We start from the raw sequence: 24,158 nt of genomic DNA on the forward strand, positions 1-24,158 counted from the left end.
GGAGTTATCCTGTGGTGCTTTGCAATCAATTACTGTTATACTACCATCATTAATAATTTTCTTAATGAAAATGATTCTGTTGATCTCCGTTGTATTTTAATTATCAGAGTTAAGCATAATTACACTGCAGCTCTGAGCAGGCATGTGGACTCCTTTAGGGCGCAATTTTGTTTTAACATACTGATAATGTAATTTTACATTGTGTCAGTTGTTTAGTTATTATCCAGTTGTACAATTCCACTGTATTCCTGATAACAGATAATAACCTTAGTCCCTCCTATATCCTGAAGTCATTTAAAAAGCAATATTGGAGTTTCTCGAATAGCTAACTTAATCGCCTTATGATTTTATAATTCCCACTTCTAAATATTTGGCACAGGCATCCATCCTGTTTTAACAACACAATAAACCAATATGGCATCTATACATTGTCTGTGAAATATAGAATAGTTCAAGAAATGCTCATCAAAAAATGCCATTTTCTAATTTTCCCTGATATAATATGAGAGCTGGACAAGATGTTCAAACTCATCTAGTCTAAACCCATCATCTTGCAGGTAAGGAGAGGGAAGCCCAGAACAGTTAAAGGATTTATACAACGTCACAAAGCCATTGATGGGTATGGCCAGAACCCAGTCTCAACACTGTTCCTCATGTTCTTTCCACCATGCTGATGAAAGAGATTTCTATTTAAAGCTGAAACCTAACTTTTGGGCCAGTTTCAAGATCTGATGTCCATTTTATCCTCACATTTTATGCTAAATCCCAAACCAGGCAGTTTACCAACCTGCAACAAAGCTTCAGTTCAGGGTTGAATAATATCCAAGCTTTTATATGGATGAGTACCTACAATCAAAGCTGCTATCTTCTGAAAAGAGAGACCTGCTGGTCTGGTCGGGGTGCAGGAGGCAGAATCACCAAGAGCTCTGTTATCTCTCTCAGGATTTCTGACATTGTCTCTCAAGGGCCCCTTAAGCCTTTTAATGGTGATTTTCTGCTTCTGAGCTGCTGTCTGTAAACACACAGAATGGGGTCTTGCTGGATTTGTATCCTGTTTTGGAAAAAAAAAAAGCCTGCACTTTGATTCCAAGTGATTCTGTATAGAATTTTGTGTTGGAAGCATCAAGGAAACTATTCTCAGATACTGATGGCTTTGATGATGTATATCTTTTGTGTTTCCTGAACAGTATTTCTTTACATATTTTGCTTTAGAACTTCCAATATACGTTGAGAGACATAGAGATAATATTTAAAATATGCAAATAAAAAGGGATTGTATATTGCCTTCAATTTTGATTGTTTAGTCTGTATTTTCACTCAAACAACCCATTTAGTAAGCACCCACTAATGCTATGAGCTAGAGGATAGATACAAGTACAATATGCCATGAAATTAAAATGTAATTGGGGAGACAAGTACATGTATAAGTACATTTGTAAGTGTATATGTACATATACAGTATACATATAAAGATAATATATAAAGGTATATAAATATGAAGAAGTTAAACAAAAGATATTTTGAAAGAGAGGTAGTATGGGGCAGGGAGTCAGGAAAGGTTTACTGAAGAAGATAATGCTTGAGATGTATCTTAAAGTTAGAGTAAGGAAGGAATATATTAGAAGCCTATGGGATGGCTTACACAAATGCAGAGACAGGAGAAGAGTATTCTGTGTAAAGAAAAGAGAGAAGGCCAGTTTGGCTGGATCACAAAGTGCAGGAAGTGGAATAATGCCTAACGAGGCTAAAAAAGTAGGTCTGGACCAGGTCGTGACAGGCTATAAAAAGCAAACGGAGTTTGTCCTAAGTGCTATAGGACAAAGGCTGCTAGAACTGAGTGAGTGGTCAGACTTGTGTTTAAGGAAAATTTCTTTGGCAGCAGTTTGTAAGGGGGACTGGAGTAGTGAAAGACTCCAGTCAGCAAGACGAATTAGGAGGCTGTTACAACAATATAGGTAAGAGAGGATGAGGTCCTGAACTGAAGAGGTAGCTGTGTGAGTGGAAAGATGGGGTAAGGGGGAGGGAGATTTTGTGGCAGTAGAAATAGCAAGATTTAGTAAATGATGGAATATATGAAGTATGGGAGAGTGAGAAGTCCAGGATATTGACAATTTTATAAACCTAGACTAGAAAGATAGTTGTATGTTTGACACAAATAAGGGTAGGGATTTTGGGGTGTTAAAAAATTATTAGTTCAATTTTATACACTATGAGTTGGAAATGTTTCCACCATATCTAGGTTGAAATGTCTAATGGGTAATTGATGATATGGGACTAAAACACAGGTGAAAGACTATGGTTTCATATGCAGGTGAGAAACAAGGTGAGAACAAGGTGAGAAAAAGAAAGAGAGAGGCAGGACAGAGAAGTGTGGGGGGGAGAGAGACAGAGAGACAGAGACAGAGAGACAGACAGAGACAGAAAGATACACAGACAGAGACACACAGAGAGAGACAGAGACACCAAGAGACAGAAACAGAGACAGAAAGAGACAGAGAGAGACAGAGACACAGAGAGACAGACACAGAGATAGACAGAAACAGAGACAGACAGAAACAGAGACAAAGAGACACAGAGAGAGAGAGAGAGAGAGAGAGAGAGAGAGAGAGAGAGAGAGAGAGAGAGAGAGATCTTTAATGAGTGTTATACGGATGATGAGCCAGCAAAGGAGGCTGAAATGAAGTGGTCAGACAAGTAGGAGAAGTAGGAGAACCATGAGTGAGTAGTGTCATGAAAACTCAGAGAAGAAAGAGTAGCCAGGAATTGCTGAGAACCAACAGTGTCATATGCAGCAGAGCAGTCGAGAGGAATGAAGCCTGAGAAAGACATTCAGATTTGGCAACTGAAAGATAGCTGGTAACTTTAAAGGGAGCAGTTTTAGTCAAGTGATAGGAATGCAACCCAAATTACAAAGGGTGAGAGAGGAAGTAGAGTCAATACCTGTAGACAGCTTTTTCAAGGAGTCAGAGAAACATCTGAAACATAAAATAATAGTCTGGGGGAATAGGAGAGTGAAGTATTTTTAAGGATGGTGGAGGAGACCTGGGCATACTTGATAGCAGAAGGGAAAGAAGTGGTAGACAGGAAGAGATTGAAGATTCAACATAAGCTGCTTTTTTTAAGGTGTGTCTTACAGATGTACCTAATTTCATATATAAGTTTTTCTTATGAAAAATGTGCATAAATAAAATTATCATCACCCAAATCATATTTTAAATGAGCTTACAATTTGAAGAACTCTTAAAATTAATGCTTTAATTAACTGGTTTTTTTTTGTTTTAATTTTCCTGTTTTCTAGATTTGGGTTTTTATATACTAGATGTTCTTAAATTGAGGTGAATCTGTACAGCTAGTAGCCATACATACATGTATGCAAAGTAGATTTTAAAATGGTTACCTTGAAGTTGGATCCCCAAATTTAAGCTAATAATAGCATAGTTCCAGGCTTTGAATCAGGAAGAATTGAGTTCAAATTTGACCTCAAATAGTTACTAGTTGTGTGACTCTGGATATGTCATTTAACCTCTGTTCACCTCAGTTTCCACAACTCTATAAATAGGGATAATAACAACAAATACCTTGCAGAATTTTGTGAGGATGAATTGAGTTAAAATTTGTAACTGCTTGTTAGCCCAATAGCTGGGTCATAGTAGGCAGTATATAAATGTTTATTCCTTTCCTCTTCTCCCTATTTTTGATCAAGTTTTCCATATTCTAGCTCTAATGTCTAGATTTTTAATACCTTTCATTTCAACCAATACAAATATAAAAAGTAAAGTTTGAGGAATGGGAAGACTAGTCTTTGGGAGAGTAAACTATGAAAACTTTAGAGAAATAAGATTATAGATAGTCCAATAATGCAAAAGAAAATATATCACAAAGAACTTCAGAACTTTGATCAATGCATTAAATAATAATGAATTTAGAGGACATGGCGAAACATCATCAAAAAGGTGGTGGACAGTAGATGTCGAATGAGGCATAAGTTTTCAGAAATGACATGTATGTTTGTATGTGTGTGTATGTATTATAAGGGAGGGGTTCATTTTGGGGAGGGGATCATTGAAAAGTGATAGTAATGTGAAGAAAGAAAAGACATCAAAGATCACAGATCTTGAACAAATGGAACCTCAAGGATGTAATTTATCTGACCACCTGATTTTATAAGTAAGGAAATGGAGGTATCAAATAACTGATTAACTGATATCTAAGAAATATAGATAAACTGAGATATATCTGTATATGATCTTATATACATGCATACATGTCTATCTCTATATATCTATATATGTATATATCTACCTCTATCATCTATCTATCTATCTATCTATCTATCTATCTATCTATCTATCTATCTATCTATCTATCAATTCCTCAGTATGAAAGTAGTCAATAGAACATTTGAAGAAAGATAGAATCAAAAGGATATATTAGATTTTGCATTCTCAAAGAGGAAAATATCTCAAGAGGGATGGGAGGCTCTCAAAAAACAGTCATCATTGAACAAACATAAATGATTCTGATAGAGAAAGAAAATCTGTGCTGTCTACAGAAAACCTTGTGCTTGCATAGAGAATTTATCAATGGAATGGAGAAAGGATTTCTTAAGAAATATATGCCAACATTGTACTATGCGTATATATTTACATACACACTATATATGTATACACAAACATACATATATATTTATTTATTTAAGACAGTCTCTACTCTCAAGGAACTCACATTCTATTCAGGGGAGACAACTCATTTGAGGGGGTTCACTTATATTGTAGACAAAATTTCCAGATAGTTTTTAGGGAACAGTAGCAGGGTATTTGACAAAGCCTAGAAGTCTTTAAGATACAATGGCCAGTCAGATGATGGTGCCCAAGGGTCTAAGGGCAATATGGCAGGACAGAAATTAAAGCCTAGTGAACTCTGAGGACCAATGTCAGGGAAGCTATTTCCCAACCAGTGACTACTGGGAAAGGGCCAGTGGGCCAGTGAATGAATGTAACAAGGCACTGAGTTTCCTCAGGCAAGGTTATGGACAAAAGAGATCAGTATCCAATCAGGGAAGGGGTATATAATGCCTAGTAAAAAGTCTGAAATGGAGGCTGGCTTTGTGGGAAACAGGAATACTTCCCTGCTGGACTCTCGGATACTCCTTAGCATCTGGGTATTCTTCCCAAGATGCTCAGCTTGGACAAAGGCAAGGAAAAACATTAGTTTCCTTTGCTGGCTAATCATCAATAATCACAGTCCTTAACTGTTGACATTTCCTAAGGTTCTATATGGAATATGGAGGACAGGATGGGTAAACTGAGGCTAAATACAAAAGAGTGAATGTGTGGGAACAGACCTGTAAGAATAAGATTAGGAAGATTAAAAGCTCAGGGTTAGCTGAGGCTTGCAATGGAAGCTAAGGACCACTAAAGACCTGTGCTAGCGGTAAAAGGAAACTCAAAGAAGGCAGAGACTGATGTGTATAGAGTCTAGCACAGTGAGAATAGATAATAGATGCTTCTATTTTTTCTTAAATAAGGATGATATTTAGTTTGGTAAGTATAGAACAAAAATTGTTAATACAAAAATTGAAGCATAATAGCAGTGAGACATTCTGGTATAGTCAATAGAAGACCGTTCTCAGAGTCAGAAAATCTCAGGCATGAGCCTTAACTCTCAAATACAATATCTGAGCCATTCACTTAAATTCCAAGTGCTCCAGGCTTCTCTCTATACCTGTAAGTTATGGATGAGTTGCTAATCTTCATCACTGGAGATTTTTTAGAATAGGATTTCCCTGCACTGATGAAGTGAGAGGTCTGAACTAAAATATACACAGTAAGAATAGAGATGGCAATAGAACTTCAATCTGCCTTCCGTGAGTTCAAGTCACCCAAGCTGAATGACCTACCTTACCTCCTCTGTCACCAAAGGGAAAAATAAAATTACCCCCTTTTCTTTGCAAACTGTGGAGTCATCACAGGCAATACCAGGGAAACCCTTAGAGAGAATGTTGGTTCTACATTCTGTAGTTTACGATAATATAAGAAGTTCATGCTCTTTCTAAGTATTTTCCAGCAAGGAGCCCAAGAATCATTTCCCACCAACTAAATTGATTTTGGGGCTCAAGGATAATTTAGAAATAGAGGTTGAGATATAGTGAAAGTTATTTGGCCAAGTCTAGCCATGGAAAACCAGGCAATGGGATATTACACACACCATAGGAATTAAGTGAACCAACATGCACAGAGGAAGCTAAAGTTTCAATCCTGTGATTTCCAAACAGTAAACGTATGAGTGCACTCATTATTGTTAGTATTAGGATTTGAGAACGTGAAAAGGAGGTGCATCATTTGCATTGCTATATAAGGTCATTCCATACATAGCTGCATATAAATATAAAACAACCCTTGAGAAGCCTATCTATAGAATAAAGCACATGTTTTCATTCTAAGGGTCGGGCTCACTTTTATCAGCAGCATCCCTGCCAATCTCTAATGCTCAGAGGCAGCAGCAGATCTTAGGAGCAAGCACGCCACCCCTGTGTTCCTACAACACACTAAAGACTTAGAGATCCTACTGACTTTCACTGGGTACTTGTTCAACCTTTTCTTTCTTTCTCTCTTTCTTTCTTTCTTTCTTTCTTTCTTTCTTTCTTTCTTTCTTTCTTTCTTTCTTTCTTTCTTTCTTTCTTTCTGTCTTTCTTTCTCTTTCTTTTTTTCTTCCTTCTTTCCTTTCTTTCTTTCTTTCTTTCTTTCTTTCTTTCTTTCTTTCTTTCTTTCTTTCTTTCTTTCTTTCTTTCTTCCTTCCTTCCTTCCTTCCTTCCTTCCTTCCTTCCTTCCTTCCTTCCTTCCTTCCTTCCTTTCTTGTGTTGTGAGAAAAAGGAAAATTATTGTTCCCAAAATTATCGGGAGTCTTTTGAGAATAATTGCAACACAAATAACCAAACAGGCTATTTCACGAATGCTTGGGTAAGTTAATCACTTTCTGAAATGACAAAATATGTATTGGGGACAGGGGAGAGGATAGAGGGGGAAAGGAATAGGGAGTGTCCTGAATTATAACATCATAGAAATCCACATACCTTTTTTGTTTTAATGTGACAAGGGGAGAGCAGACAGTAAAATAACACAAAGTGGAGGAATGGAGCCTGAAACAATAAGCTGCAGCTGTGCAAAATGGAAATTAAAGCCCCATGAAGTTATTTATTTTTGTTCTTGCCCTCATTTAGTTTTCTTTTAAGAAGACAGTATGCCTTTCAAATGATTTAGTAGGTGAAGACTGATTTGTCTATCCAGCATTACAGAAGGAAACACCACAAAATGGCAAGGGCTGGGGATTTTTTCAACTGAGAGGTGCTGGATTTTTTGTTTTTCATTCTACTCACAAATATGTAGTAAACCTGGCTTAATTTGCATTACCTAGGTCTGACAAACCCCTTCAGTTTCTTAGCTAAAAAGCAATGGAGTATCAATAATGAGTTTTCCACTAGCCATCATTGTCACTGATGCTTCCATCCACAGACAAAATTATGGTGTAAAGGAATAAGTGACTCTTCTATCTGTGAACCAGGCAACGTAAATTGTCTTACTCCAACTTCATGAAGCCTCAAAAGTCATAGACTTATAGATCTAAAGTCAGAAGGGTCCTCAGACGGCATCTAGTCCAAACATCTCTTTTTTCAGATGAGGAAAAGAAAACCTAAAGAGATGAAGCAACATGCCCAAGGTCACATGGAAAGAGACATCTAGAATCAAGGTGATATTGTCACAACTCAAGCTTTCTATCCCATAGCTCCAGGGGACAGATGACTTATGGCCCATGTAGCATCAGCTAACACAGATCAATAGAATTTATCATCTTTAGTATTGCCCTTGATGGTTTTGAATCCTTCCCCTTTGTGACTAATATTAGCCTTCTGGGAGACCCAGGAAAACTTCATTTTCCCTTGGGATGCTTTCCCCCAACAAGTTGGTCATGATCCATTTCTAACTTTCTCCTCTTAGGCTGGGCACTAGGAAGTATCTTTCTGGAAGATGTAGTCTTCATTGACAGATCACTCTGACATTCTCCGGGAAATGTTTGGTCTCTCTTTTAGATGATGACTTGCTCCTGTTGTATTGCAGGTATTTCAGGTTAGAAAATTAATGGGTAAGAGTTTCGTAATTATACAAGGGAAAAGAATATATCAGACCCTGGGGTGCCTACTGATTTTAAACATGCAAATTCCCTCTTTTCAGAGATTCCACTTTCAAAGACTTGTGGCAGTTTAAAGGCAATCCTCTTATAAGTGTACGAATTGTAATGATTATAGGAACAAGTTGTAATTGTTTCTAGTAAGTTTTTAAGACTCTTTGATGTTATGATTAGTATTTTGTATGCTAATATATTGATAGGGGTACTTATTTGCCTGGATGCCTGAATGTGGAAATGGTCACTAGGTTTTCTGAAAAAAATAAATCTTTAATCTCAGTAGGTTTATTTGTTAGACATAAAACCAAAAAGAAATTAAATACTGAGGTGCAGTCATACTAACAAAGAACTAACATTGAGAAATTGATGGAAAGACTCTAAAGCCAGATTTTGTAACTTCACTGTGAAAGTGATGAAAAACTAAACACATGCTAAGCTGTTCTTATAAGTCCCATGACAATGACATCATTTAGCTATGCCTCCACTGTCTTCAGGATGTAGCAACATTCCATGATGCCCTTTGATGGCATGGTGAGCACATGAAAGTCTTTGTAAATGGTTTTGCTAGCTGCTGTGGCCAAAGAATTCACCAAGTGGTGGCTTGCCCTATGGTGATAAATTTGCTCTAATAATATAAATGAAGCTGTCTGGTATAGTGGATAGCATCTTGATTTGGAGTTATAGAGATCTAGGTTCAAATTTTACCTTCTAATCCTAACAGAGAAGGCATAGGTAAGTCATTTAACCTCTTTAAAACTTAGTTTCCTCATCTGTAAAATGGTGATAACAGTACCTACAGTACTAGCTAGTTTATGTCTATAGTAGGAGTCTGAGGTCTCCTTGAGTGATCTTATTGACAAAATCTGTTAAAAGAAAGTGTTGGGGCAGCTAGGTGGCACAGTGGATAAAGCACCAGCCCTGGATTCAGGAGGACCTGAGTTCAAATTGAGCTTCAGACACTTGACACTTACTAGCTGTGTGACCCTGGGCAAGTCACTTAACCCCCATTGCCCTGCAAAAAAAAACCCCCCAAAAAAAAACAAAAAAAAAAGAAAGTGTTAAATTTAACTTGCTAATGGTAAGAAAATGTGTGCCTACTAGGCTCAAATGAGATAGTATCTATAAAGTATTTTGCAAACTTTTAAGTTCCATATTTTTGTTGTTGGGTAATTTCAGTCATATCCAATGCTTTGTAACCCATTTGGGGTTTTCTTATCAAAGATACTGGAGTGGTTTGCCATTCATTTTACAGATGAAGAACTGAGGCAAATAGGGTTAAGCAATTTGACCAGGGTCACACAACTAGCAAGTGTCTGAAGCTCAATTTGAACTCAGAAAGGGGAACCTTCCTGATCCCAATGCTCTATCTATTGTGCCACCTAGGTGCCCCTTAAAGTGCCACATAAATGCCACTTATTATTAATAACAACTTACATTTCTGGTGCTTTATGATGACAAAACACTCACCAATCCATGATCTCATTTGATTTTCATGGCAACTCTGTGGAAGTTTTATTATCTGTTTTTTTACAGAGGAGGAAACTGAGGCCTAGAGTGGTCAAGTAATCTCAAATAACTAGTAAATGTAATCAGTCTTGTCCAATAAAGAACTTTAAATAATCTGCAAGGCAATACGACAGGAAACCATGCAACTTTATATGGACAGTTATATTTTAAAGAGAATTCATTTATTTAAAATTTATGCCCCAAAGTAGGAATCTGAGACCTCATTAATTGATGAAACTGACATTATGCAATTACTGAAGTGAAGGGTGAAACTGATAAAAGAATGTGTCCCCAGAAGGAAACTCATATGCTATGTCAAATAAATGGGTGACACAGTATATAAATAATTTTATAATATTTTATACTGTATTTTTACCTATTAAAAACATCAGTATTCCCTTACTTGGCTTAAAAGAAAATAGCGATGCTAAGACATGCATATGCAGAAGAGAGACTCATATTCTTTGCCTTGTGTTTCCAGGTCAGCCCATTTGTTGCTACTCTCAGTTTTCTCATAGGCAGATTTCAACACTTCCATTAATGCCTTCCAAAAAAAGAAAATCATCTTCTGTTTACCTTTGCTGTACACAATGCAGTTGTTTTTGTTGTCTTCTACTCCTTGCCAAGTCACATCCAGAAGCCACTTGGGGCCAGCAGTCAGTACCATGGGGACAGGAGCCTTTGTCTTCTGTAGAAAGAATGATAACAAACAGATGCCACTTGCTTTCGTTGATTAAGAACTTGAATAATAATAGTAATAATCATTTTATATTTGCAAACAACTAAATCTCCAAACCCATAATCCAATGATTTATTCCCCTGCCTCACAGTACTTTTTTTAAGATGACAGAAGCTATAAGGCTTTACAGCTTTCAGTGATCTGAATGGTGGAATTATTATCAAGGATTTTTTTTTTTTCTGAATGATATGGGATCAGATCTCCAAGATTAGGCAGATCTCTTGTGGCTGAGAATTATAAAGAGAATGCAGATGACTTTCACTGCAAAGAGCAGAGTGTTTAGAAGTGAACTTTAGACACATTGTACTTTCATATCAACAGGATCTCACTATTTCCTGAAACAGACAGGAAAGAATTTAAAGAATCAGTATCCATTTCAAAGCTCTATCCTGAGCAACATTTATATTAGAGTAGGAAATTATTCTGAATGGATAATGTAATCCCCCCACACACTTTTGCTAAGTGTTGCTGTGCTATTTGACTGTGGCAGAAATAATAATAATGCTAATGATTCGCTATATATTGTCTCCAGAAAGGCTGTAAAAGAAACATGAATAAATTCAAATTCAGAGAGAGGAATTAAACCCTGATGTCCCGGGCTTGCTTGCAGATGCACACAGGTCGGGGAGGTACACATTGATAGTTTTTATAGAATTACTTCCAAGTACATGCTTTAGATACACTAATCCAGGGGCTCATCATTTGGGTACTTTTTAAGCCCCCAAATTATTTTTGTCTAGCTCTTTTGATAAATTTAAACAGTAGGAAACTGACGTGAAGAATTTAGCAAGCCTTAGCAATCTAGCCTTTTTATTCTTGCCACAAGCCAGAGTGAAATGCCATTTATTCTTTTATCATTCACCAGCCCATGTTCTGTATATCAAACATCATGAAGCCACAACACAGAGTACAATAAAAGGGTCTCAAGGTAATTTTGAACTGAATTTTCACCTTGATATAATCCTGTCAAAGGGACTGTAGCCCATTTGGGGACTTTGCCACATGTTCTATGCTATCACAGATTTCCCCAGTTGGCACTAATAGTTGTTCACTTGAGGCTTTCCATGTGATCAACTGATTTCAAATCTTGGATGAATCTGAAAAATCCATTTGGACTTCATTTGGACAACTCTAACGCATTAGATAGCAAATATAAAATTACAAATTGGATGTAAAATAAATGTGACCCACAAATCCTGTACCAATACTATTAGAGTTACTAAAATAACTATATAACATAATATTTGATAAAGAAATTATAATATTAGATAAATTATAAAGTTAACAGAGGTTACATAGAGCATTGAGAATCTCAATGAGTCAAAGAAAAGGCAATTAGTTAATAGGGGTGAATTATGAAAAAAAATATGTAGTTCTATAGGAGCACCAATAATTTATTATGAAGAAAATATTTTTCAAGCAAGTTTATTCTATAGAATTAGGAAATACATATTACAAACAAGCCAAGTTATCTCATTTCAATGTGGGAAAGAGATGATGATTCAGTATTAATGCCTAAAAAGTTTCATCTTCAGCACTAGGGCCTAATTTTCTGTCTTCAGGCTGAAGTAGCCAGGCCTATAAAAAATGCAGGTGCAGCACAGGCTCCTAACAAAATTCAGGAATTCATGTAAAAATGGTGTTTCATTTGTGCAAGCTAGTACTAAGGTTATCTACAGAGTTGCCATTTCTTGGTGCTGACTTTGTATGTGTGTGTAAATATAAGCCCTTACAAATGTCAAACTGATGTTCCATAGGAGCATCTCTTCTGCCCAGGGATGAAAATTAGTCTTTGTGGGACTCCACATCCTGTCTAAGGCATGTCCTATTTGACAGTTGGTGCTTTTGGTGATGCAACAGTTTGTCATACACATCAATAATTTACCTACTTGACATTATTACCGATTCTCTTGTCTTTAAATAATAACTACTTAATCTCACTTGCTATAATTCCCCTACTCCAAGTATGTGGGTAGGAAGAGGGAGATAATGACTTGAAAGTTAGTGAACCTTGTCATATCACTTAATTGTCAAGGTGGGTGAACTGAGCCTAGAGAGGTGCAGGTGTCCAAGATCACAGGGTTTTGAATCCATGTCTTCTAAACTCCAAATCAAGGGTTCTTTTTACTGCCATGAATTACTACTACCCCCAGTGCTTACAGCCATGTGAATCACAGTATAATAAAACTAGCCATTATTAATTTCTAAGGCCAGCTTTCTCAATTGATATATTTGGTCAAAGATATATAAATCATAGAGCCATCTCTAGTACAACATATTCAAGCACAATCATAATGATTGATTTACTTTTCCAAGGACTGATTTTTGTGAAATTTATATTAATGTTTCAGGCAATTCACTTGAAAAAGTCTAATAGTAACTCTGGATACCTGGGACAGATGTTCTCAGTTAAAACAGAATTGGGAACAACAATCTCTTTTCAGCCAAAGGCTGAAGAGCAAATGCAAAAACCAATAAGGAAGTGAAGAATGCTAGAATCAGGCTAAAAGGGGGAATGACAGCTAACAGGGAAAATGTCAGAGAATAGCTATGCCTCTTGAAAGGCAGGATAAGTCCTATTATTTGTAGGGAAATCAACTTCACTACACCCTATAAGGAGGTCAGGCATATAGGATAAGAGCATTAGCTGAGACTAACTGACATCTGAGCAACATGACCCCCCCGCCCCCACCGTAGACAATAAAATTTTAAAATAGGGCCCAATCAAAATGACACATGACCATACTGTTATTTTCTAACCTATATACTATGAGTTCCATGGGGAAAGAGGCTGTTTTATTCACCACTTAAGCAAAGCATAAAACAAAGAGATGTATGTTCACCAAAGATGATTGCCATTGTAATGGAGACCTAAAACAGAATCTAAGTTGAGTAAGGAATGCTCATAGAATTAGGGGTTCTCAAGAGATTTCTATTTCTAATGATATTACATTGAAAACATTAAGCCCCAGAATACTTCTAGAGTTATATGCTAACTGCCCTGAGAGGCTAGACTCTGTCTCAGAGGGAGAGAGGCTGGGGGCTTGCACAGCAGAGGAAGAGGGTGGAGTAGAAGAGTGTAAAAAGATGAAAATAAATGTGGTTGTATTGGGCACAAGCAAAATGATTATGTTTTTGGGGGAAGGTGGGGTCCAATTCATCTTTTCAGCCTATGACTGATTAACCACATGCTGCATAAGGTTAGACTACAACACCCTTAGTGCCAGGATAATTCCCCCTAAGGGAGCCAACAAACTATTCTGGTGATCACTCTTTTATACAAGATACAGTTATGCCACTGAATGGACAACCCCAACAGTTCACTCATCAGTTTCATTCACCCCACTCATTGATCAGTTGTCAAATCATGTTGTTATGATCTTCACAACATTTCAAGCATATTCTCCTCTCTACTCACATGGCATGACCCTAGCTCAGGTCCTTGTTACCTCTACCCAGGATAACTGAAATAGTTGGTGTCCTTATTTCAAGCCTCTTCCGCACTAATCCATCCTCCAGATTTTCCAATAGCAACAATCTGACCATGTCACAGACCCTACTCAATAAATACCAGTGACTCCTTGTAATCAATAGGCACAGATATAAATTGCTCTTTTTGGCATTTAATGTCTTCACAACCTGTCCCATCCCAATCTTCCCAGTTTCTTTCCATATTCCTCTTCTCTATGTACATTGTGATCCTGCTAAAATGGCCTCTTAATTGATATGAATATGTGATACTCCATATCCTATATTTGTGCCTTTGCATGGCTGTAGGTTAAGCTTGAAATGCACTCCCTACACACCTTTATTTTTTGGAATCTCTGTCTTCCTTCAAGACTCAAGTGCCAACTTCTATATGAAGACTTTCCTGATCCCACCTTCTAATAGTGCCCTGCATCACAAAGCTATTTTATATTCATTCATATTGTATATATTCTGCATAAACTTATGTGCATACATATTGTCTCCTTTGTTAGAATGTAAGATCGTGAGGGCAAAAGGGCAAGCACTGATTAAATTTTGCATTGTTTTGGCAGTGCCTAGCATAGTGCCTGGCATTTGGTAAATAATTATTATGTTCATGTTGTGCCTCCCCCCAATCCAGGTCATATATTATAAATGGAAAATGAGATGAGTTTCAGAACTGAACAGGAAGAACAAAGCAAACAGAATTGCTTTTGGAAAATTTCAAAATTATTGTAATGATACTGAATTCCCTCCCCCCGCCCAGGACAGTAAAGATTCACCATTTAAATACCATTTTCCCTTCTGGATGTTGTATGACTTTAAGTTATTCAATATTACTTATTGAAGAATTGAATTAAGCATCATCAAAAGAGAAACAGAGGGGCAGCTAGGTGGCACAGTGGATAGAGCACCAACCCTGGAGTCAGGAGGAGCTGGGTTCAAATCCGGCCTCAGACACTTAACACTTATTAGCTGTGTGATCCTGGGCAAGTCACTTAACCGCAATTGCCTCACCAAAAAAAAAAAAAAAGAGAGAGAGAGAGAGAGAGAGAAACAGAGAGGCCTCATGTTAGACAAAAACTGGCTACAACACCTTACAAACAAGGAATTATGAAGGAAAAGAAATGTTAATGTTATAGTCACAGAAATGTATGAGCAAAAGAGAAAATGTCTTTTTCATGCATCTGAGTAATTTATATTGAGTAGAGCCCGTGTTAAACTTTTAGAAGTAAGAGAGTTGCATAGGATGGACAGGAACAGATGAGTTGGGATTAGTCTTTATCATTGAAGGGAGTACCTTCACTGATATAATAGAACATGCTTTCAACCTTGGGTCCATGAACATTTTTTATAACTTTAATATAGTTTATAACTTTATTTTAATATAGTTAGTTCCTGTTATAATCTGATGTGTTTTATCTTAATTGTTTAACACTAGCTCTTTGAGAAGGGGTCCATAGGACTTTACCAGACTGCCAAGAGGGGACCATGTCACAAAAAAAAAAAAAGTTCAAGGAATTCAGCTCTGGAGCACTTCAAAATTTGGCAATGGGCAATGAATTGGAGAAAGTTCTCTTCCCCAGTTTATACCTTTACAGGTCCATCAATCATCTTTTCATACAATATAGTTTTTAAGACTCCCTCTGTCCCATAACCTGATTATCCTTTCTGCATATTCTCTACTTTTTCCTCAAAAAAAGGTCTAATAAAACATGATGTTCAGGACTGAAAGTAATTAGGATACAAGGTTTGCCCAATATAGAGCTCAACAGGACTGTTGCTCCTTTATTAATTCTTTCAGTATCAAGTGAGATTGTATTAACTTCATGAGTATCCACATCATATTGCTCACAGCTAGTAAGCAAGTTAGCAAACCCCTCACTCCTTTTCCCAGTTCTGTGAGCCAACTTGTTCTTGGTTATGACATCTCCCAATCTACATTTGTATATGCATAAATGCTAACCTCTCAGATTAACTGCTTGCTCTCTTCAGGTAGTCAGAGGTGCCCCCAGAAGTGGTTTTATTTATTTTCAGCACACACCATTGTTGCCAATATGATAAATGGTCATTTTACAATTTTAGGTGTCATCTCTGAGAAGACAGTGATCGACACTACAAGGTAAAAATGCTGAATTAACATCATTTGAAAAGAGCTTCTCTGGTGGAATCTCAGCATAACCCAAAGTTATTCTGACCTGAGGTATATTTTACTACAGTCAAAATAACATGCAAGTTTAAAGAAAAACCCTTCAATGATTACATATCAAGATTTTTTTCCCCTGTAAGAAATACAATATGGATTTTTCGCACAAGCTTATACTTGTATTCTAGCTATTTCCAAGGAGAGAGAGAGAGAGAGAGAGAGAGAGAGAGAGAGAGAGAGAGAGAGAGAGAGAGAATCTTTTTAATAACAAATCAATTCAAGGCATACAATCCAAGCCCAGGATTTTGGCTAAGCTGAAGTGTTAAAAAAAAAAAAACAACCCTGAAATGTTGTGGACTGTTGAGCCTGTACCAGATGAATGGAAACTTGAAAAATCTGTACCTTGAGTTACTGTTTGAACCTGAAGTCTCACATTTCTACAGCCAATGACTAGACAAATTTGACAAGGACAAAATGGGTCAAAAGCCTTATTTCTAAGGAACAATTAGACTCATCTGATGTTGATAAAACAGGTCAAACTAGCATCCACTTTTCACTAACCTTTCAAGTTAACTTTATCAACAAAGGAGGTAGCTCTCAATGAATGTTTATTCTAAAGCCAAGAGGTTAATGGAGATAAAAAATAGGAAGCACAAAGGTAAGAGAAAAGAGAAGCATTCTAAACTATACAATTGATGACATAGTTATTTCAGGGATTCCTAATTCTCTCCTGAATTGTTTGTCAGTGATTTCTAATTTGAAGAGTACAAACTGACAGAAATCTCAGGAGAGCCTGAACCAGGACAACCTGACACTACCTGAATTCTTACAGAACATCAATGTCATGAAAAAGAAAAAAAAAGTTGGTCTCTATTGACTTTGCTTTGGGAAATTATATAAAAAACTGATTACAGAGCTTCAACTCAGTGCCCAGAGATTCAGTGCAACTGATGAAAATGTTCTGGCTGTGTGATTCCATAACTGAGAAATACTGTGAGGGCAAAACCCAGTTTTTCTCAGTGAAACACCATTATGTTACCAATTCATAGCCACTTCCTTAGATACACATATAAATACATGTAGAGATGTCACAGGTTTGCTGTAGATGTTAAGTTTTCATAATCAGGACCGGAAAAAAAATTCCCTGAACCTCAGGGGAAGGTCTGATGCCCTCAATTCTAAATTATTCTCAAAACCTAAAGGAAAATGGTCTTATATGAGAACTGATCATGTGCCTCCAGAGGAAAAGAAATCTGCATTGTAGAAATTTCAGTTAATGTATCCATGCAACTCTCCACAGTGATATTTAATTCAAATTCAATTTGACAGGGTGCTGTATCACTCACACTCTGACTCCATGCAGTCTCTGGTACCACAAAATACTAATTTAAACATTCTCTGAACCAGGCTGTTATACTGTAGAGCAGAATCACATAAATTCTTGGACTTTCTAGGATTGAAAGAAACTTTTAGCATGGAAAAAATCCCTCATACATGATGGTCACATCGTTTAATCATTTTTGATTTAAAAAATGACATATATAAAGATAGAAAATACTTACTGGATTAAATGGAACTGCAAAACTCTTCCCTTAATATTTTTCAAATAAAAAGTATAATGTTTGGATCAATTTAAAGAAATTACATGGGAAAGCATATACCAGTAAGTTTTACAGCTGGGGAAAAGTTTAAATGGCTTACTTATTTGAGGTTTGTTAATTCTTTCATAAAAGAATCTGGCATTTTTGTACCTCCATATAGTCATCACAGAGCTCTGTCTAACCAGTAAGGTCAGCTCTATTACTTTTTTAATGATGAAACGATAGATTTGAAGTTATGAGCGTAATGTCAAAGCTCTTTTATAACCAAAGAAAGCACTGTTTTCAGATGGAAATGTCTATACTATATCAATCTAAGTGTTGGAACTGAAACAGCGTAAAGTATATTCTGAAGTTATATTGAGATATCTGATAGGACATGTAACCCATTTAAGGAGTCCCCTGAATAAAATTTTGAGACTCAGTTTTTCTTAGGCTATATCTGCAAAACTATATGGTTAAGGGGACAGCTAGGTGGCATAGTGGATAAAGTGCCTGCCCTGGATTCAGGAGGGCCTGAGTTCAAATCCAACCTCAGACACTTGACACTTATGAGCTGTGTGACCCTGGGCAAGTCACTTAACCCTCATTGCCCCACCAAAAAACCCCACAACTATATTGTTAAGTATTTACCTCTTTGAAAGACAATAAAGTTTCATAAACTTCCAAAAGTATATACAGGAAAGTCATCTTATGTACTGTTAAAGTAGAAGTCCAATAAAGGTTTGGGGAATGTAAAGAGGGTACCCATGAAAAACATGTACATGGTGCTGGGTTGGTGCTTTTAAGGTGGTTCCACTTAGAATATACACTTCAAAAAATCAAACAGAATCCCATGCTGTTTGAAAAGCACAATATGTAATAATTTTATACAATTGAAACAATATGACCAAGAAGTAAATTAAAGGCAAAAACTTAAGACAGGAAATGCTATGAGGATCTGATGATAGCAGTGTTTAACTTCTAACACAGTCCTAGATGGAACCCCAAAGGATACTATTGTGAAGATATCCTAGTTCACTTCTGCTAGTCTCCATCAAGATATATGTACATTCTTGGAAAAATATTTGGCACATGAAATTTAAAACAGGTGAATTATTGAAGCAAGCTGATTAAACCTAAATTCTGGAATTCTTGGCTGATGAGTACTGTAGTCACATTCTTTAAATTGAAGCTAATTATATGAAAGTGATTGATCATTTAACACTGAGGTGTCTTTGTTTTAGGTTTTCAAAAATTATGAAAGAATATCTCAAGCCATTATTTAACTAAGTAATTTCAGCTTGAGAAATAATGAACTTATAAAACAAGGCAACATGAATTGTTCTTTAATATATAAAATTCATTTTAAAAGAGATATTTGCCACTAAATAGAAACAATCATTTCATGTTCTTTAGAAACATAATAAAACTGTTATTCAAAGTGACACATAGTAATGAAACCTGTTTTCATATTTACAGATACAAAACACAATTAAAGAACTGAGATATTGAGGCATTTGGTATTCCTTTGTATTCTGGGAATAATATGCACAACTAGCCTTCCTAAGAGACATGCTCAGTTGCACCCTCTCTGGGACTCTGTATATGTCTGGATCCAGATGAGAACCACTCGCTGCCAAGCAAAAAAGTCATGAATTCCATTAAGTCTAATATTATCTCTTGGGAGAGTCTCTTGAGGAAGCTAGGTGGTATAGTGGATAGAATACTGGACTCAGTCAGGAACTTCTGAATTTAAATATTTTCTCAGATGCTTACTAGTTGTGTAATCTTAGGCAAGTCACTTAACCAGTATTTTGGCTAAGCTGTAGTATTTAAAACAACAACAAAAACAACAATTAAAACTTTGTGGATTGTTGAGCCTGCACCAAAAGAATGGAAATTTGAAAAATCTCAGCCTCACTTTGTAAAATAGAGATAATGACAGAACCTATTTCACAGAGTTGTTGTGAGGATCAAATGTGATATATTTATAGAACACTTTGTAAATCTTAAAGCACTAAATAAATGCTAGATATTATTTTTACAGTTTTATTTACCTCTCATCCTGCTATAGTATAGCAGGTTTATTGGCTTCTATTAACATATCAATATGAGAGAGAATTTTGTTGCGATATAAAACCTAAGATACTGGCTCTGGAGATATAGATCTTGGAATTAAATCTTGCCTTTGCCTGTGTGACCTTGAATCAGTTTCTTAAACTCCCTGGGCATCAGTTTCTTCATTTGTAAAATGAATGAGTTGGTCTCTGGGGTATTTTCCATCTATTTTCCCATATACCCAAAATATGTACAAAAGTAAGCTGTGATACCCTTTGATCCAGTAACTTTGGCCCTACCACTACTAAGTCTATATCACAAAGATATCACAAAAAAGGGAAAAGGACCCACATGTACAAAAATATTTATAGCTACTCTTTTTGTGGTGGCAAAGAATTGGAAATTGAAGGGATGCGCATCAATTAGGGAATGGAAGAATAAGTTTTGGTACATGAATGTAATGGAATAAAATTGTGCTATAAGAAATGATGAGCAATCTGGGGAGGCAGAGTCAAGAGACTACCACTCACTCCCAAATAATGCAATTAAAAAAAAATCAGAACACCCTAACTCACTTAAGAACAGAGTGAGACTATTTTCCAGCCAAAGACAGCAACTGGGATCAGCTACTGATCGGGCTGAACTAGGACATCAGCACACGGTCTGGACCAGGCCAGGAACAGACCACACCTTTAGCACCTTGGAGTCTTCAATGCCAGCAGCTCTTTCTGAGGCTTGGCTCCTGGACTGGTGAGGGGGTTGGTTGGGGTGAAGTGGCTACAGTCTCTGATGGAGTTGGGGCAAAGTGCCCTGGTTCTGAACCAGTGGACCGAATTGAGTGGTGGAAGCCCATTGAGGGAGGGGCACAGGCAAACCAAGCTTCTGACCATAGATAATCAGATTTCAATCAGACATCTGCTTCTGGGTTGAGATGAGTAGGCAAAAAAAAGCAGCAGACTATATAGAAAGCTTTTTCAGGGGCAAAGTAGACCAGAATATACCCTCAGAAGAAGATAATAATAAAGTCAAAGCTCCAATATCCAAAGCTTCCAAGAAAAAAATTAATTGGTCTCACACCATGGAAGTGCTCAAAAGGGACTTTGAAGAGAAAGTAGGAGAGATAGAAGGAAGATTTAGAGAGATGAAGGAAAGAATGGAAAGAGAAATGAGAGTGATGTGGGAGAGTATGAGAATTGGAGTGCCACCAACCTGCTGAGAAAAACATTGCAGGGATACATTGCACTTGAGGAGAAAGCATGAGGTGACCTTTCTGGAGTTCCAAAGGTCATACATCTGGAATTTACATCTATAGAACCACCTGTAGTCATGCCAATCAAAGCTACCAGCCATTTAGCTTGGAGCTGTGTGTTTAGACAGCCTGGCTTCCTGTTTGACAGGGGGTTTCTGAGAGAAGCAGGTGAAGGACCGGGGTCTTTTCGTGGAGGAACTGGCTGTTAGTGGGAGGCATTTTTCTTTCTCTTAGATGGCTAGATGAAGGCGGTTTGACCTCCCCCCCCCTTAGCTAACCCCTAATATACTTTAATAAATGCTTAATGACCAAAGACTGGTGCTAAAGCTTTTCTAATTTAAGGTGACTGCACATTAGATTTTAAACATCACAGCTAGAATTTTAGACTTTACAATAGTCATGAGAAAAAAGTAAATAGCTTGAAAAGACAAAGGAGAAAGGAGATAGAAAAGCTCTCTGAAGAAAATAATTACCTAAGAATTAGGATTGAACAAATGGAAGCTAGTGACTTTGTGAGAAACCAAAACACAGTAAAGCAAATTGAATTGAATAAAAAAATAGAGGGCAATATGAAATATCTCCTTGGGAAAACAACTGCCCTGGGAAATAGATCCAGGAGAGATAATTTGAAAATCATTGGTCTACCTGAAAAGCATGAACAAAATAAGAGTTTAGACATCATTTCCCAAGAAATTATCAGGGACAATTGCCTGATATTCTAGAAGCAGAAGGTAAAATAGAAATTGAAAGATTCCACTGATCACCTCCTGAAAGAGATCCCAAAAGGAAAACTTCCAAGAATATTATAGCCAAATTCTAGACATCCCAGGTCAAGGAGAAAATATTGCAAGCAGTTAGAAAAAAGGAATTCAAATACTGTGGAGCTACAGTAAGGATAACACAAGACCTAGCACCATCTGCATTAAAGGACCAAAAGGCATGGAATATGTTATTCCAGAGGGCAAAGGAACTGGAACTACAGTCAAAAATCACCTACCCAGCAAAACTGTGTATAATTTTTTCAGGAGAAAAAGTGGGACTTCAATGAAAAAGAAGACTTTCAGGCATTTGTGATGAAGAGACCTGAACTGAATAGAAAATTTGACTTTCAAATACAAGACCCTGGTGAAGCATAAAAAGGTAAACAGGAAAATGAAATCATGAGGGATATTGAAAGATTAAACTGTTTACATTCCTACATGGGAAGATAATACTACTTTTTTTTTTTTCCGTGGGGCTCTGGGGGTTAATTGGCCTATCCAGGGTCACACAGATAGTAAGTATCAAGTGTCTGAGGCTGGATTTGAACTCAGTTACTCCTTAATCCAGGGCTGGTGCTTTATCCACTGTGCCACCTAGCTGCCCCCCCAAAGATAATACTTCTAACTCATAAGATCTTTCTTAGTATTAGGGCAGCTGAAAGAATATACTTAGAGGGCACAGGTGTGAATTGAATATGAAGGGATGATATCTGTAAAGCATTTATTTTTTGTTTATCCTTGTTTTTTGTGGGGAAGGCAGGGTGGGGTGGCTTATGTCTAGGGACAGATATGGGCTTGGGGCCTCCTGGGTCCAGGGCTGGTGCTTTGTCCATTGTGTCACCTAGCTGACCCATTATGACATCTTCAAGATAAAGTTAAGGGGTAAGAGGAATGCACTAGAAGAAAGGGAAAGGGAGAGGTGAACTGGGGAAAAGTAGGTAACATAAAAGAAACAAGAAAAAGCTTATAGAGTAGAGGGGAAGACGAGGAAGGACTGGGGGAGTGAGTGAACCTTACTCTCATCAGAATTGGCTCAAAGAGGGAATTACATACACACTTAAGTGAGTATAGTAATATATTTTTCCCTGAGGGAAAGTGGGAGGGGAAGGAGATAAAGGGGGGAAAGGTGAAGGAAGGGCAGATTGGAGAAGAGGACAGTAAAAAGCAAAAGACTTTCAGGGAGGGATAGGGTGAAGGAAGATAGTAAATAGAGTAAATATCAAGGGGAGGGAACAAGATGGAGGGTAATATAGTTAGTAATAGTAATGATGAGCAGGAGGAGTTCAGAAAAACCTGGAAGGACTTACATGAACTGATGCCGACTGAGAGGAGCAGAACCAGGAGAGCATTGTACACAGTAACAAAAATATTATGTAATGAACAATGATGTTAGACTTGGCTCTTTTTAGCAATGCAATGGTCCAAAACAATTTCAAAGAACTTCATGACAGAAAATTTTCTCAACATCCAGAAAAGAGAACTGTGGTTTATGAATGCAGCTTAGACCATACTGTTTTTACTTTTGGGCTGTTTTTTTTCCTTCTTGTTTGAGGTTTTTCCCTTGTGCTCTGACTCTTCTTTCACAATATAACTAATGTAGAAATATATTTAATGTGATTGCACATATATAACCTATATTAGATTGATTTCTGTCTTGGAGAGGAGGGAGGGAAGGGAGGGTGGGAGAAAAATTTAGAACTAAAAATCCTATGGAAAAAAATGTTGAAAACTATCCTTATATATAACTGAAAAATAATAAAATATTGAACTAAAAAAAAAATAATGAGCAGCCAGATTTCAGAAAAACCTGGAAAGACTTCCATGACCTGATGATGAATGAAGTAAGCAGAACCAGGAGAACATTGTACATAGCAACAGCAACATTGTGTGATGATCGACTATGATAGACATAGCTTTTCTCAGCAATACAGTGCTCCAAGACCATTACAAAAGACTTGTATTGGAAAATATTCCCCACATCCAAAAAAAGAACTATGGAGTCTGAATGCAGATTGAAGCATACTATTTTCACTTTTACTTTTGTTTCTTCCTTTTTGCAGTTTTCCCATTTTGTTCTGATTCTTCTTTCACAGCAATGTGGGAATTGTTCAACATGATCGTACTGTATAATCTATATAAGATTGTTTGCTGTCTTGCGAAGTGGGGAGGGAAGGGAGAAAGGGAGAAAAATTTTGAACTCAAAATCTTATGAAAACAAATGTTGAAAACTATTTTCACATGTAATTACAAAAAATAAAATAAAATACTATTAAAAATAAAAATAAGCTGTGGAGGACTTCCTATTTTAAATTTAATGAAGCTCTTTCAAACCCTGAAGGTCAGGGGGATGGTAAACCCACACATATATGTTACTTCTCATCACTGATATAAAAGTTATATGACCCATTAACTTTTCAATTCCACAAGTCCATGAAGGAATTTATAGATTGTGAATATATGCCCAAAGAAG

The 24,158-nt window shown here is 36.9% G+C and overlaps 1 protein-coding gene across 2 annotated transcripts in view; it reads right to left on the reverse strand.

Annotated features, from left to right (window-relative positions):
* Positions 1-24,158, reverse strand: part of ZFPM2 (zinc finger protein, FOG family member 2) — a 594,441-nt gene that overhangs the window by 173,329 nt on the left and 396,954 nt on the right. For both annotated transcript variants that reach the window (XM_043979526.1, XM_043979525.1), the window contains one exon: positions 10,264-10,375. In XM_043979526.1, the coding sequence (XP_043835461.1) occupies positions 10,264-10,375 (112 nt within the window). The remainder of the gene's footprint in view (positions 1-10,263; positions 10,376-24,158) is intronic.

This window comes from Dromiciops gliroides, chromosome 1, assembly GCF_019393635.1.
Source record: "Dromiciops gliroides isolate mDroGli1 chromosome 1, mDroGli1.pri, whole genome shotgun sequence".
NCBI lineage: Eukaryota > Metazoa > Chordata > Mammalia > Microbiotheria > Microbiotheriidae > Dromiciops > Dromiciops gliroides.